This window comes from Erigeron canadensis, chromosome 1, assembly GCF_010389155.1.
Source record: "Erigeron canadensis isolate Cc75 chromosome 1, C_canadensis_v1, whole genome shotgun sequence".
In the NCBI taxonomy this organism is placed as follows: domain Eukaryota; kingdom Viridiplantae; phylum Streptophyta; class Magnoliopsida; order Asterales; family Asteraceae; genus Erigeron; species Erigeron canadensis.
The window spans coordinates 6,304,621-6,321,967 of NC_057761.1; the positions used below are offsets into that span (position 1 = coordinate 6,304,621).

The window sequence follows — 17,347 nt, forward strand, 5'->3', positions numbered from 1 at the left end:
CAGTCATTTTCTACAGTTTTATCTTTTTCCATAACCTAACAGAAGGAAAATGCCATTCTACTCCAATATGACGATGAAACATATATTATGCACTTTAATAAATGATGAAAAACATATATTGCAGATGCAGATTCAAAAAGTGGTACAAGGCCTTACAAAGTCGAGCTAACAAGGTGCGCCACTCTTGTCTTAAATGTACGGCACTGCAACACCAAGTCTGACATAACCTCTTCTTTAATTACCTAATTCCAATTAGTCAACGCAATTCAAGTTGGTGATAAAAAAGAACGATCAAGTTAACAGTATAAAAACTATGTGAAAGAGTATTAAGGATATAATGAGTTAATGGGGCGTAACTTCTTTAAAAGTGGAAAATTTATGGTATAGCCAAATATGCTTAATGTAGGAATAACATTTGTGATAATATGGATTGTTTCTCCTCATAATTACTTTCTTTTGCCCAAAGTCAGTTAGGAGGTAACTTTGGTGGTTTCCTTATATTTACTCTGGTTAAAATAGACATCCACCTACAAATCTGACTGAAAACTTTACCTCTTTTCTTTGTAAATCTACTGAATTCAGTAATTCTGCAAGCTCGCCTATGATACGGCGTGGACTTTGGAATTCTGTCAAGCTGAAAAGTCAAAGAACAACTAATCATTGAATAAGCAATGCTGCCGATGACAATGTGAACCTAAGTATTGCATTTGATAATCAATAAGCATGAAGTTGAGATGCATGAATGATTTAAGTAATGACCAAAAAGTCTACTATGTGACATGTACTATTACTTAAAAATCCACGGTCGATTTTAGTAGTTCCAAAACTTACAAGGACTCTACAGCTATGAAATTGACATAAACTACACACAGGTTACATACCTCAATGTTGAAAACTCAGGCTTTTTAGAGGGTTCATATGCATCATTCGCACTCAACGTTGAAAGCTCAGACTTTTTAGAGGATTCATTTGAATCATTCTTTCTCAATGGTGAAAATTCAGCCTTTTTAGAGGGTTCATCTGCATCATTCCCATTTTCCGGATTACGCATCAGTGGTTGGGTTTGCAGGGGTGTAAATATGGGCGGTGGTTTCTCGGCTCTCTTTGGAAATGTTATTCCCAGATGCTGCAAAAATTAATCATGGAAGGAATTTAGAAACCAAACATACATGTCGTATTCGTGCAAAAAAACAAATAAAATAATTATAAGTAAACTTCATATGTTTCTTCCTTACTGCCCAAATACTAAAATGAATGCAAAATATCATACGGGTCTTACCAATAACTGGCTGTATGCTGCATAGTACTGTGGATACTTTGCCCTTACCCCTCCAAAAGCTTCTTGCCAAGTATCGATAAGATCTAAAATCTTCTCTTTTACTTGAAAATCGGGCTGCAACGGAGCACCACTATGTGATCACAGAATTTATTCTAAATGGCCATATTGAATGCCAGAAACCACTTGAGAAAAGTTCTGACCTTTTTCTTCACTATTTTCACCATATCACAAAGCAAATCTTTCTTTGCTATATTCTTGTAGACTAAATCTCCGCAGTTCATTACAATGGATTCCAATAGCTTCAGCATGGTAAACAAGTCAAGGAATTATAGTGTGTTCGTATAGAAATGAGATCGGGGGATCATATGTGCTATATGTTCAAAGTTATTACAAGCACACAGCACTAATTGGAAGACACGAGTCAACAACTAGAGTTAAGATTAAACTGAAAAGAGCAAGTTAGTAAAATTAGACACACTAAGATTGAAAATGGTGAAAAGACTGCACTTTTATATGATATGTGGTGTCCTATGAGTCCTTTAAGTGTGTATATAACTAATGATATGTTAATTGAAGCACAAATCAGAAACGATGTGACTGTTAAGAAGATGATTAAGGATGATGCGTGGAATTGGCCTACATGATGGATAACTAGGATTCCTTAGAAAATCTAGCAGTGCCTATATTAAAGAGTAATGTTGCTGATAAAATTGTATAGAAGACTAACAATGGTTATGAGACAGAGTTCTCAGTTGGCAGAGTTTGGAAAGACTTAAGGGGAAGTGAAGATAAAGTTGAGTGGAGTAAGGTTGTTTGGTTTAGCCATGCTTTCATTATGTGGCTGGTTATGAGGGAGAGATTACAAACCCAAGATTGGATGATGAAATGTAGTCCAGCAAATACCTTTTCTTGCAGTTTATGTGATAAGCAGAATGACTCATTGAACCACTTGTTCTTTAGTTTTGATTACTCAGAACTATGTTGGAGGAACTGAAAGTGTATATGGAAGGTAAGAATGTGCCGAATCACTGGCAGGATATAAAAAGATGGATTAGTAAGATGAATGCCAATATTTCTGCAGAAAGTGTTCAAAGAATAATAATTGCAGCTTGTGTATATATGATTTAGAAGGAAAGGAACTCAAGACTAATCAAATAACCAAAGAAAAAGTAACAGAGCAGATCATTTAAGTTGTGAAGAGCAGAATTCTAAGATTAAAATTCAAATATAGAGATGCATACAACAGGGTAAAAGAGAGATGGTAAAAGTAGACACATATACAAACATAATAGAAGTCATTATGCTTACCGTTAGAGCAAGAAGTTGAACTGTAACGTTCTTGCTTCTAATACGCTTCTTTATTGCTAGAACGACATCCTTCGCTTGCCTGAAGAGCATATGCAATCATTATCACCACATATTTAAAACAAGGTATATCAGTATAAAAGAGTCCAAATTTATGTTTCTATGGGGAACACCTAATTAAGTGGACCTTGCAGGTCATGGTTTCAATCTTCAATTCAAAGTAACATTGCATTGCCAAAAGAAAAAAAAAATTATCAACCAAATAAGTGGATCTATAAGTGTACCAAAACACACCAATTCTATACATAATCATGGGAATTAACCCAACCTTTCATCTGTTGGGCACCCTCACTACTGCTAGGCAAAAAAAAAGAAAAAAAAAAGGTTGGTGTACGTAAAATCTTACACACATTATCCAAGTTGAATTAAAAAAATTGATATTACATGACCTCTGCTCAAGAATGACACGCACAAAGCGAGAAATGGTCCATATATATTTATATCTAAAATATTTTATTAAGAGTTATCATTATCTTGGCAGAACACATAAACATGAATGTCTATCTTTAACAGTACAGTATTTATGCATATCCGAATATATTAGCAAAATCCTTGTATCAATGCATGGAAGAAATTAAATAAAGACAGATGACTAGATACCCAGGGTGTTGATTGCATAAATCACAAATGCTGATGTTCATAGCCCAATCGGGACCAACACGTGCCTCATTTGTGGCTTTTTCGATCATAGGATTCACCATTTTCGTCGATATTAAAGGCCAGGCTTGATCTGGTTTAAAGCCATTATCCTCATGTAACGAGTGTAATCATTTCAATATCGTCCATCACACGAAAATTTTTATAAAAATTATGTTCGAGCAAACTGGTCAAGCATGTAACGGGGTTGTATTAAAGTGAGTTTCCTTTTTGGGAACATGACAACTATCGGGAGATTATTTGTAAAAAGATGCATTTGTTTCGTTATGTTTTTGATTCTACTTAATTAGTCTGCTTGTGGTGGTATATGTTCTTCAGGCATTTGTTTCGTTATGTTTTTTATTTTACTTAATTTGTTATTTATAAATACAGAATTGTTATGATAGGTATAAACGACAACTCTCAATTAAAAAAGTAGAGACATGACAAAAATCGATTAATGAATAAACAAGATGATATTATAGGACAAACAAGGTATCACAAACATCTTTTTTAATTATTATCAATTAATATTTTTGATGTCTAATAATCGATTTTTGTCATGATTTTGTTTCTTTAAATGTTTCTGATTAATCGTTTAAAAAATGGAAATACAACAAACCATAAGGATGATAATTGAAAAAATAACAAACAACAAGGATGTAGACAATGTGGGGACTTAACCGAAATATGGACAAAATGCTAACTACAAGAATGATTTTAGCCAAAATTTAAAATAAAAACTACAAAAACAACAAACCACATAGATGATTATTGCCCTCTACCAAAAAATGATTATAAGATTGAAGTAACAATAAATTATCTAATATAATAATAAATATAAAAGCTAAGTGAAATCAAAGTTGTCATCTTTTATAACATGTATAATTGTGTCTTTTGTCAATATTTTACAAGCTTCAAAAATTGGGTGATCAAGAAATTTTAACATTAATAATATATTTAGATGGATATATGTATGAGATATGAAAATATGTGGCTCTTAAATATAATTAAAATTGGGTATAGAACTCTTTTTATTTTAATATTTCAATCCATCAAAAAATATGAGGCTTAATCAATTTTGATATATATTAAAACAGAAAACTTAAATAGAAAAGTGAAGAAATATTGACCTCCATTGAATATCATCCTTTATTTTTCTACCTTTAGATTAGAATGCTGCATCACATTTGACTAGAGTTTTAGTCAAAAACAATTTTAATTCTTCAATTTCATCACAATATTAATTACATACTCTTACCTACATACATCCTTAACGTTTTAATAGTCTCTCTTTCCTTTATGCCTTTGCAATCCCATCTACAAATCTAATCTCTAATAATAATTGGATCTATCAGGTTCAAAAGTATATTTTTCACTATTTTTTTCAATTTAAAATTGTTTGGTAATATATATGTATATAGTGATTTATATAATAAAAATTGCTAACAATCTGACAAATGACTTTTTATAAAGTTTTAAGGACTTGATTTGTATTAGTGTTTTACAAAAAATTGTTTAAAACAAAATTTTTTTCTCATATATATATAGTGATTTACAAAAACCTATGAATTCATTTTAAAAACAAATTTCATATTTTCTTATTTTGTATTAGCAAAACAATTTTTTGAAACTTCGATCCATATCTTAATATATACTATAAGACAGTTGAATTAATAACTTATTAACCAATCAAATCGCTCAATTTTATTAAATTGACTTTCGCTTATGTTATCATTTAATTTTATTATAAATTAAAAATCATTATAATCATTATCTAAATATATTATTATATCAGTATATGTAGATAAAATCTCATTAGTTTACACTTTTTTGTTTTCCATCAATAATTTACACTTTTCAACTCTGAATACTGAATTAATATTTATATTTGACCATCAACTTGAGACAAAATTTTAAATTTTTTCAAAAATTTATTATTAATATTATTACTATTTTTAAATTAATATTATTATTATTATATCAGTATATGTAGATAAAATTATTTCAAAATTTTATTTCAACTTATTCGTGTTATGGACTTGTATTATGATCAAAGACATATACTTGAATGTCAAATACAAGATCACAAGTATGTTTATATTTTAATTCTTAATTACCATTCGTAATAATATCACATTATGAGTACAACTGGTTTGAAAAATTTTATAATAGTTGAATTATTGTAGCATGTGCCTTGTGGAATGACTATGACAAACAATTACATCAATATGTCTAAGCTAATAATGACAGTGACAAACATGTGATTATTGTACATAACTTGCAAACTATAACACTTGGAACCGTGTATCTTCAAAATTATAAGCTTTTATGACTTAACTGTATGAAGATCTAATATTGATAGTATCGTAAGCCCCATGTCCAATGTCAGACACGGGTCTAAAATCTAGTTCTAACTATTTTAACAAGTTCATTTTCATAAATGAAGATTTTTTTTTTTTTTTTTGATATTCTCACTTAATTTCTGTGTGTATAATATGGGCGGAAAGTGTTATGAAAATTGTTGATAAATTCGTATATGTTACTTTGTAATTTGTTCCATCATTTACTAATCTCAAAATTCCCCCCCCCCCCCCCCCCCCCCCATTTGATATTTTCTATTCTTTCTATTTTTTTCATACTTTTAATTAAGTTTTTTTGTGCGAGTCTTTTATATGTACAAAATTAATTATTTTATATGGTTTCTCCTCGTTTTATTCGGGTTATAATCTAGTTTATTCATTATACAATATATATTAAATAATAAAAATATTGATATGTGAAGATTACATACTTTCTAACGGTCACAATTCAATTATTTTTTTCGAGAGAATTTTTAGGTTATTTTTAATTTATTCATTTTTAGGTTAATTTTAAATGTTTTTCTTTTGAACATTCAGTCGGTATACGACATCGGGAAAACCTTACCGTATAATGGTGAAACATTGCACGTACTATAGACAATGAGATGTTGACCATGAACCGTTACAAGTATTCAAAGAGAAAAACCCTAAGATTTTGTCATTCCTAAAGATCAAACTCAAGACCTTGGATAAAACCAGGACTGTCTCTGACTGGTTGGACTGACCTTCCAGTTAAATGGTTTTTAAATGTTAGTTTTGAGGTAACTATACTGTACTAATTGAATTAAATGGTTTTATATGAACGACCTCGAAGTTGAAAAACCTTCCCCCAATACTCCCTTATTCCAAAGAAGAAATCATTTGTTCTACAGATTCTTCTTCCGGGATTTAGGTAAAAGTGTCTCTTGGTTTCTCTTTTCTCCCTCTCCTCTCCAACGTCTCCTTCTCTCTCTAGATTGATCTCTCTCTAGATTGATCTGAGACTGAGCGGGAACAGAGTTTAAGAGGTTGAGATTGAGAGTTTGAGATCGAGAGTGTTTCCCTATTCGGTTTTGGCTTCGCCTACCGTCGGGTATTTTTGCAACGGTTATATCCTTGGGCCGCAGGTCCCTTCCACTTCGGCGAATAAATTGTGAACTTAGTAGGTATGAGCTTAATATTAATTGGAAAGATAGAAATGGTAGAGGTTTTTCACGGCTATGGATTTGATTCTAATTATGATTGATTGATTGTTTGCTAAGATGTATTTCTGATTTCGTCTTAGGCTTTCTCGAAAAGATATTATTTAAATGCATGTGGAATTCAAGACCGCTTGAGAGAGATTTTTGTGAAGTTTCCTTTGATTAATATTGACATAATTTTGTGATTTGGGAAATTTGAATAATCTTAAGTTTGGATTTGCTTGAGGACAAGCAAGGCTTAAGTGTGAAGGAATTTGATATCGTTTATTTTATATATATTTATTTTATGTGATATTATTATTTTTATGTTTAAATTATGATCATTTTGATGACCTTGGATACTTATTGTTGTATTTTATTGAATCGTAGGTTCATGATAAAGATGATACTAATGAATTAAAATTAAGATGATTTGTCAAGTAAATTGACTAAAAGTAAGAAGTGCACATTTTATGTCAAATTTTAAAGTCCATATATTATGGAGCATGAAGAGCAGGTGGTGGTCAAGAACCGAGAGAAAAGTCCAAGTCAACAAGAAGTCAAAGTCTAAATATATCCATGAGGCCATGATATATAATTGTTATTCTTGAGCTGAGAATATGGGCTTAAAAGACGTAAGATGCAACAGGATGGGTTTCGGCCCTTTTATTTCAAGAAAAAGGAAGTCGGCTAATGTAAAAGTCGGTTTGCATAAACGTGAACTCAAAAAAAGCAAGGAATATAAATATGGATCATATCTATCTATATATCTATTAAAAGAGTAGTTATCCTAATTTTTTAAAACCTCTTTCAATTTAAAGCTATTTTTAAAAATTGACACATAAACTTTTATTCCATGTGTCATTTTTATAAATTTTTATAATAATTATCTTATTTAAACATATCTAATGAATTCCAAAAATTCTATATATGGCAAAGATATTTTAATAAATTCTCATCAAATATAAATATTAATAAACTATTTTAGGGTTTGTGGAATTTTTTATGGTCATCGTTTGATTTTGACAAAAAAAAAATTATTTAGATTTTTACATGTATAGTCAACTTAATCAGGTTCAATAAAATTATTAACATGTAAGTTTGTTTGTTAATCACACGTATAAATTATACTCGGTAATTTATAAATAAATTTTTTATCATTAAACCAACTCTTTTTATCATCCGTGTCAAAATTATTTTCAAAAGATAAATTTAATAACCTCACATCGTACGGGTAAAACACCTAGTATATATATAAATCATGAGGAGAGTCATACGAATACAAGGGGAGCAACTTGGACGACAGGTGGTCGACAATTTTAGAGGAGCCGAATAAGACAATAGGTTTTGTCTTTTTGTGTTTGTGAAGCAGCCGCATTAAACAAAGCAAAAGCTCATGTTAGCTTCGGATCGTGAGCTACAGCAGCCGAAGGGAAGATTTCTTAGTTTTTGAGTTTGACATTATAGCCGTAAACCTCTACTTTTCGGTTTCTATTTTGCTTTTATTTGCACTTAATTTCAGTTACGCAAGACTATAATATGAAGACTTCTATCCTAATAATTGTTTTCATGTTTATTAGTTTTATTACAAGTAACTAAATATTTTATCATCTACCGAGATGAAGTGATACAATGAATTATGGTTGCACTATTTTTATAATTCAAGTTGATTTGATTTAACGTTGTGTCGTAATCTTAACTTATTAATTCTTTGTTATTTAACTTTTAATTGCGGATAGTTTTTTCATGATCTTAGTGGTAACTTAGGTTGTGTAAAAGTTATTTTGATTGCTTGGTTAGAAGCGATTATTTCAATGACGGGTACGGTAGAAAGTAATTAATAGTTAATAAGAATTAACGGGTAATGGTTGGGTACAATCAATGGACACAATTGTTATCTAAATAACCAAAACAATTAGTTGATTAGGAAAGTTATGAAAGGCGTCTCGGGTACCGGTCTTAGTAATGGAACTAGTTAATTAAGGGAATTGAATAAAGTAACGAACTTGACGGGTACGGGGCGAGTCTTTGTTTAGTTCTCGGTTATTAATTAACATATTTGAATTGGTTCTTCATTTTAGTGCAACCTGAATTTGTAGTGTCATGAATTCGAGGTAGATGATCTTTTAAATAATTTTGATATAAATCAAATCTGTTTTTGTTTAATTCTTCAGAATTACTAATTTTATTAATCAACTAACTTCTTCAAAATCCAATATGACGGGAGTCTTTAAAATCCAAATCTCTTTTTAAAACTGCATTAAACTCGCTTGCTCTAAATCAGTCCCTTTGTTCGATCCTGGACTTACTGATAGCTTTACTATACATGATAAGGTACACTGCCTGTGTGTAGAAGTCTAACTATTAGTATTTTCTTGTTTATAAATTTAAGACTAGATTTTACACATCACTTCCCCATACCCTGGCGTTTGTCGGGATTGGGTACCGTTGTTGTTGATGTGTCTCTTGGTTTCGCTGTCTAAGTATTTGAAACCCATCAGATTATTATTTACTAGCTAACCCATTTCCACCATGAGTATAAAGAAACTCAAGATGCATGCTCTCAGTTCCCCATCTAATCAGGGGTTGTCAGCTGTTGAAGGATCCACCCTTGTTGGGCGAGATGAATCTTATCTACCTGAGAATGTACCCCCAATTCTGTTTCCTTGTGCTGGAATCTACCTCACTTTACGTAAAAGAGGTCCGAGTTTTTACTCCCCTTCTTCTCTGATGATGGACTACACCCTTCATCATACCAATCTATGTCTAGTTGATAACCATCATTTCGTGAGGTTTTCTTGTCCTGACTACCACCCCTATATCCTTCGTCTCTACTATGCTGTTCTCTTTTGAATTCAAATTCTTCGAGCCAATGTTGCTGCTTCCACAGCTTCTTTTGCCGATACTACATTCCTTGAATACTTTTTCATTAGCCACCCTCCAGAAAGTTTACCAGTTATTGGTCCACTTATGCCACTTTTCATCTCCCTTAGCGCTTCTCGTCCTGAGATTGATACCTTTGGATTCGTTTGTCCAAAACTCCAGTCTCCTCCAGGCCCTAAAAGAAGAAGCCTCTTTTTCCGTGACAGTGCTAATTGGGGAATGCTCCCAAATGTTCCTGGAATCTTTGCTCTTCTTGAGCATTTGAACAGCCTCATCAACAATGATGATCAACCTATTTACCCCAGTAAGGGACAACACATCCCTGTTTCAGAAACTAATACTGTTTTTGGTCACCACTCGTTTCCTGCTGCCGACCAGCGTTCTGATAATGAAAAGTGGGCACTATGTTCCTCTGGACTCCAGTACCCTTGTGAAGCTGACTATTGTCTCAACCAACCTTTTGCTGAATGTTATGAGAATTTTGATTTTCCTGCAACAGAAGCCAATGATGACCTCACCAGTCTCCACAATTTCCTCTCTCTTGGAAATCAAACTTCATGGTTCACCCAAGTGAAGAATGTTGCAGCCATTGCTGCAAATTATTTTGAAGGATCAGGCACTCTAGCAGACTGTGACCCCACCGGTTGTTGTGCTAATCAGTTTGTTGTTTGTTATGAAAGACCAGCTGCTCCACCTCCTGCACCAAGGTTTTCTGCGGATCCTAGCTCCCTGTTTCCTTTTTCTTTTACTCTACGAACCACAGTTCGTAATCCACCACCACTTAGTGAAGCAATTTCCTCTGTGTCTCAAACCAATGTTCTTATGTTTGAGGATCATCCCAAGTATGGAGCTTCTCGTGCTTCATCTATGGCCGGCAAATTTTGGGATATTCGCCCAATTGAAGCTGCCCCTGTTAACCACAACTCTTACCTTGATATCCCAAGAACTTTGATGAAGATGATGAAAAAACAGGTCTGACTTCACTGCGTTGTTGCTGCCCTGCCCAGTTTTCATTTCTTGTTTTTGTAAGAATCACAACTTTTTAGGTTCTAAAAAAGACATCATTGTTATTTATTGCTCATGTATCCTTCATGTAACTTTGTCTTTGTTCTGTCGTACCTTTTTTATTTTATCTTTTTCTTGTATCATCATCATCATCATCAATCATGTATGTATCACGGCCTGGTCTTCTATTGCTTTCCACATCAATCTTAACCTATGTACTCTTAGACCCACCAAGGGGTGGGGAGGTGATCGCCGAAAGGTGTAGACATAAAGGATTGGGGAGGGTGGTGGGGGCGTGATGCAGGGGAAGGTGGTGTTTTATATTGTAATGTGTGGATTTATGTATATATGTCTACGACTGTGCGTGTGTGCTGGTGAGGGTGGTCTAGTTTTAATGCAATGGGACGGGAGTAAAATATGAGGTGGTGTAATGCAAAGTAATATTGATGTTACAGAACTTTTTGGATGCGAATGCGAATATGCGATGGTGTGATGGGTTGGAAAATGGTTCTAGTCCCAGCTAATATCTGAGAATCACGGCAGGAAACACATCGCTTTTGCATCTGTAACATTGTAGAATTCAAGTAAATTAAGCAAGTGACGTAGTTGACAGGTGATTGTTTGAATACACAGAACTTGCAAACTTAAGAATTCAGCGATGACAATTACATAGGGAGTATGCGAATCCCACAAGTTCAATACAATTACACACATTGTTGGTTTTTAGATTAATTAGACCATAATATGATAGTAACAGAACAGAACTTTTGAAGTCAACAATAATGACATGATGCTGTTGTTGTTCTTTCACAATCCAACATCTAGTGATCCAACCATTGATGAGCCTTGAAACAAAAGCCACCACTGAAAGTAAAACACCACATTTTGAATTAAAGTGGTGAAAACTTCAAACCCATATGTTAAAACTACTTGGCAATCTTTCATTTAGAAATGTGTGGAAATGTGGTTGCAGGTGAGTCTACAAGGCTGCAGTGTGTGAGGGCTAATTGGTGAAAGATGGAAGATCTGATATCTAAGATGTAAGAAATCCTACAATCTAAAACGGTCTCACCCTTTCTGGACTCTTTACTAGGATTCTTTACAGGCCCATTAAATTGTGCATCCATAACTTCTTCAAAAGAACGTCACTGCACTAATAATCAACTAAGCACACTACAGTCTACAGATAAGAGGTGAACAAAAACCGGTTTCTACCCAACCCGACCCGAAACCGAACCCGAACTGGTTTTTCAGTCAACGGAACCAAAACCGGGTTTGACCCAACCCGACCCGGTTTGAAACCGGTTTGGGGTCAAACTTTGACCGGTTATTGACCGGGTTTGACTCGGTTTTTTTGACCAAAAACTGAACCCGACCCGAACTCAACCCGGTTTCTAACCGAAAATAAAACCCAAACAGGTTTGTAACCGCCGGGTTGGGTCAAACCCGAACCGGTTTGGGTCAAACCCAGTTGTTGACCAGTTTCGGGTTCGGTTTCGTTTTCGGGTTCGGGTTCCAACCCGGTTTTTTTGTAGCTAACCCAAGAAAGAACTACATAATGCATTGATTCTAATATCAACAATGATAATCTATATATATATATATATACACGGAATGCAAGTCCTCTACTTCCAGTGCCACCTTTTTCATCACTTTCATTTATTTTACTTAAAGATAACATCAAGTTAAAAACATTTGAGAATTGAAAAAACATAAGGAAGAGAATTATACCAGCAAGGAATATAGAATATGGAACATAACTACAATGCTACTCCCTCGTGCCATTGTCTTTAAGATCTTCATCCTTTATTTCAAGATCACCAAGCAATTCCTCCAAAGGCACACCAGGTGCATCATCATCATCGATCACAGATGCCGTCTCTGATGGCCGGTACTCTTTGTTCTTGTATAATGATATGTTAAATCTCATATCAGGGTTCTCTTCTAAATCTTCCAAGAACTCTTCATACTCTGCATTCATCTTTTCTTCATCAACTCTACCTCTTGTAGAACTCAAATCAACCTCCACATTAAGAGTTTTCAACTTCCAAGATCGAGGCTTGCCACGCTTCTTTTGTTTTGTTTCCTCATAACTTTTCTTTACCAAAATCACTTCTGGAAGGACTAAACCTTTGTACTTGTCAAGTTCCATATCATTATTGTTAGCAGAATACAAATCATAACCAAGAGCATAATCACCCACATTCAAAAGATGGCCTAAATGTGTCTTCACAATGAACATCGTATCATTCTTGCCAAAATCGGACACTCGGGCCACTTGAACCTCAGCCAAAGCATACTTAGACCCACCCACATTAACTTCAGAAGAAAGTAAGTCAACATCCAAAACCACATACTCAACAAGCCGCTTAGAGGTAAGCAATGATTTAAACGACACCCTAAAATATTGCTCAGCATCAAGATAACAATGCCTTAGATTTGATGGATCTATTAAGGCAATACTGTTACTTACTTTTGTGCATATCACAAGTGGGCCCAGATTTCCCAGACTATTAACGAGTTTTGGAGGGAGACAAACCAGATCTTCACGACAAATAGGGCAAATTTCAACAGAGAAAGTGTATTTATAGTTGAAAGTATTGCTTTTCTGGTCATGTGACACTAGTTGTTTGTCATGACGGCTCTTAACAGGAGCAACCTTTCCTACAAAGTCTACAAATTTAATAGCATGACTACGGCTGTTAAAAAAGAAATCAATTCCTTGATCCATTTGCTTAATCCTAATGGCTCGAACCGCTGCATCATGTTTTAAGATAAGTTGTTCCAAGTAATAAAACGTTCTTCGGTGAGATACATGTTGTCTTAGCTGCACTGCAGCCACCCACTGATCAGGGTTAGCTTGACCTCGAGAACATGAGTCACACATTTGATCATTAACCACATACTCAACAGAATGAGCTTGTTCAAGAACCGCACCATTTAGAACTTCTTTTTGCACTCGCAGCTTAACTTTGAGTCTTTTCGAATGAGGCTCAGTCCAAATAAACTCTGCATGAATCAACTTCAATTTACTCAAATTCTTGAGGCGTCTGACACAGAAACTCAAGAGCTGATTGGATTCTAGTTGGGCTTTAATCCAGGTTCTTGGGGGTTGCAAGTATTTATCACATTCGGGACAATGAATAATAGTCACGTGTTTTTCTAAACCTTCCGTAATGTCTACTTCAGAACGAAGACATTTGACACACATGTTGGCAGCATTTGGAGTCATGCTGACACCACATTTGCAACATGGGACGTTTCCCATGGTTTTCTGAACCGTAAACATACCTGCTTCTACATCCATAGCTGCAAATCAAGTAATAAAAAAAACACAGAAAATTTTTAGTTTTCACATCAACAAAGTCACAAAACTATTTCAGATCTAAAATATATGTCAAATTCAAAGATGAAAATAACAAGGGAAATGACTATGCTTGTATCAACATCGTATTCCTATAACTATTTAAATAATGGGAGCACACACACACACACATACACACACTAAAAAAAAAAAACTTGGTAATAGCCAAAGGCAAAGCTAGTAGGGCTGTAGGGGGGCTAGAAGATTCTCAGCCCCCTCCAACTAAGACAACTTCAAATATAAATTTTCATTCCAAAGCTTAAATCAACGTTGATTTCTCCATTTGAGCCCTCATAATTAAGGGTGGGTTTAGTTAGTGAAAACACCCCTTGTTTTCCATTTTTGTTTTCCAAGGAAACATGGAAAGCTGAAAATGCGTTCAAATCATATTTTTCTAAAAATGTTTTCTGAAATTTTTCTAAAAATGTTAACTATGAAAACAACATACACAGTATTCCACTTTTCTATGGAAAGTTAAAAAACACTTTTTTATTGTTTTCCACTTTTCTTTTTCCATTTTCTAAATTTCGAAAACCTCAAATTGTTTTCCATTTTCAAGTTTTGAAAGCGTTCAAAATTTTCATTTGTTTTCTGGAAATGGAAAACTCCTTTCATTTTCTTGAAAATTGAAAACTAGAAAACATTTTCCACAACTAAACGCGCCATAAGCAGCCGACCCCCCCCCCCCCCCCCCCCCCCCTTTTTCCCCTATTATGTCAAATCCTGACTCCGCCACTAGTATACTAACAATTGGGAGGTGATTTGTGGACAACACAAACGACCACCAAGGTGGCTTGTGGTCAGGCATCCTGATGTCATTTCAAGGGTTGTCGGGTTTAAACCTCCCTAGATAATCAAATACTCGCCTTCTCCGGATAACTTGAATAAGGAAAACCTCCTGGATTTTAAACTACTGAACTGCTAATTCTAATATATTTTGGCATCAATTAATAACTACACAACTACTATAATCTAATGCATTTCAAACAATATTGATCAAAGAATTAAGAGGACAAAAGAAATGAAGAGGACGAGAAACGTACCTTGCTTTAATTTAACTTAATATTGATTTAATAAAATTAAGAAATTGAGAGGGCGAGAAGTTCGCTTTGTATTATTGGGACAGAAAGAAAGAGAATTAGAGAACCCTCTTTTTATTTTTTCTTTAATGAGAAAAATGAAAATGGGTCACCGCCTTCCGAAGATAGCCGACCCATATTCGTCACACATAACGTCAGCCCCCAATAACAATATCCTTTTAATCTAGGAATCGAAAGTTCGATTTTCGATTTGGTTTTTCTTTTTCTTTTACGGTGCATTCTCGAGTTTAATTTAAAGGAAAAGAAAGAAAAAGATAGATAGGAAAAGAAAAGAAAATTTTCCTTCACAATCTGGCTAATATTGGCTGGAAAGTTTTTGATCAAAAAAAGATCACTTTTTTCTTTCTTACACTTTCTATTCTTTCATAAAAAGAACTCAAGAATGCAAAAATAAAAGATTTTCTATCATTTCTTTTCTTACCCTTTAAAAAAAAAACTCAAGAATGCACTCTTAGAGTTTGGTGAATATGGGCTTGGTTTTGAATTAGAGTCATTTTCTGACACGGCCTTATTAACACCAACACGACACGACTTGATCTTAAAAAGTATTGTATTTGGTTTTAGCATGTTTTAACAAGTCTGGACTTGTTAAGATATGAATCAAACTCGTGTCTTAAATCTGTGGCTTAACAAATCCGTACTTGTTAAGACACGAAAAGACTTGTTATGACATGTAGTATACGTATGCACTAAATGAAACCGGCTAATGAACATGTTAAGGCACGATAAGACTTGTTAACAAGTCTCTTACGGGGTTTTTATCTTGTCTTAAACAAGTTTTGTGTCTTAATTGGTTCCCTAACTTAAACTTTAGCAAGTTCCTTATGAGTTCAATGATTTTAATATAGGATTTTTTTTAAACGGGTCTCTTGCCAAGTTTTATAACGTGTAACCTGTGAAATATCATGTTGTATTCGTGTTTGGAAAAAACTAACATGATTAGTTATCGTGTCTTGTTTGTGTTTGGCCTTAACAGGTTTATATCTTATCGTGTTTATGTCGTATCGGACACAATATAACAACTCTATTTTGGGTAAGCTAAAGATAATCTTTCATTTTTGGATCACCTTGGTTATTTAAAAATTAGTTTGATATAGCTTAGTTTCATCTATATTAATACCCTTCAAGGGGTGTTTGGTAGGAGGGAATCATAGCGAATTGAATGGTAGTAGAGAATGAAATTGAAAAAGAGAGAGAGAGAATGGAATTAGAAGAATGAAAACTATTCTTTTGTTTGGAGCCAACAAAGAATTTACTAGAGAGAATGAATTTATAGTTTGTTTGTATCACATGGAAAAGAAATACGGAGTACATGAATACAACTACCATTTAAAAATTACACATACAAATTAAATTTAAGAAAAAGTTAAAAATTTAAATTTAAGAAAAAGTTAAAAATCTGAACGAACTATGCCTTTACAAATTAAAACCCATATTTATGAATATTGTTAAGAATAAAAAAGGGGCATACTATTACATATATTTTAATACTTGACAATCGATTATAGTGCCTAAAGTAGTCAGAGGAGGTGTGGGTTATGAATTATGACCATGAATTCGAAAAAGGTGAGCATACACAGTGATATCAGAAAGATGATTTTGAGAGTAAGAAAAATATGAAAAGAAAATGCAATGAAAAATTATAAAAAGGGAGGCTAGGGTTTATGTACTTTTTAATGAGGAAAGAAGACGATGTAGGGGACTTTTTTTTGTGTCCCTTGTTTTTTTTTTTTTTTTTTATTTGTGGTGACCATCCCACTCACACATAGAATAGACCCATGGTTATATTTTCTATTCCCCGCCATTCTTTAGCTTTTATTGAGAAATGCATATGTGTGAAATGGAATCAATAGTTGATTTTTATTTTTACTACCTTTCCTTTCCTATGTGTAAACAAACAAGAGACTACTCTTTAATTTTATTTCTCACCATTTCATTTACTCCTATCAAACACCCTTTATGATGAGGTTATTTGGCAGGAGAGAATCATAGAGAATAGAAATAAAATAGAGAATAAAAATAGTGAAAAAAAGAATTAGTATTTGAAAAAAGAATGAATTATGCTGTTTGGTATCAATAAAGAATGAATATAAAAAAGAAAAAAAAACTTTAAATAATAATAATATTAATACATATACCATCATAAAAACAAAAGCAAATTTTATTTTTTCCATTTTCACTTAAATTATTAT

General features: G+C 33.5%; 2 protein-coding genes and 1 pseudogene across 2 annotated transcripts; 1 reads left to right on the top strand and 2 right to left on the bottom strand.

The window, feature by feature from the left end:
• Nucleotides 1-510: 510 nt before the first annotated feature.
• Nucleotides 511-3,345, bottom strand: LOC122599843 (TOM1-like protein 9). The gene is made up of 6 exons (XM_043772469.1): nt 3,245-3,345; nt 2,588-2,666; nt 1,480-1,578; nt 1,280-1,393; nt 882-1,126; nt 511-634 (listed from the first exon to the last, which is right to left on the bottom strand). The coding sequence occupies exons 1-6, from the start codon at nt 3,343-3,345 to the stop codon at nt 511-513; spliced, it is 762 nt and encodes a 253-aa protein (XP_043628404.1).
• A 6,180-nt stretch (nt 3,346-9,525) lies between these two features.
• Nucleotides 9,526-10,664, top strand: LOC122600155 (annotated as a pseudogene).
• Nucleotides 10,665-11,308: 644 nt separating this feature from the next.
• Nucleotides 11,309-15,205, bottom strand: LOC122600145 (60S ribosomal export protein NMD3-like). Its single transcript, XM_043772815.1, has 3 exons — nt 15,099-15,205; nt 12,423-14,000; nt 11,309-11,555 (listed from the first exon to the last, which is right to left on the bottom strand). Exon 2 carries the CDS (start codon nt 13,996-13,998, stop codon nt 12,460-12,462), a length of 1,539 nt encoding a protein of 512 aa, XP_043628750.1. The 5' UTR covers nt 13,999-14,000; nt 15,099-15,205; the 3' UTR covers nt 11,309-11,555; nt 12,423-12,459.
• Nucleotides 15,206-17,347: the final 2,142 nt, after the last annotated feature.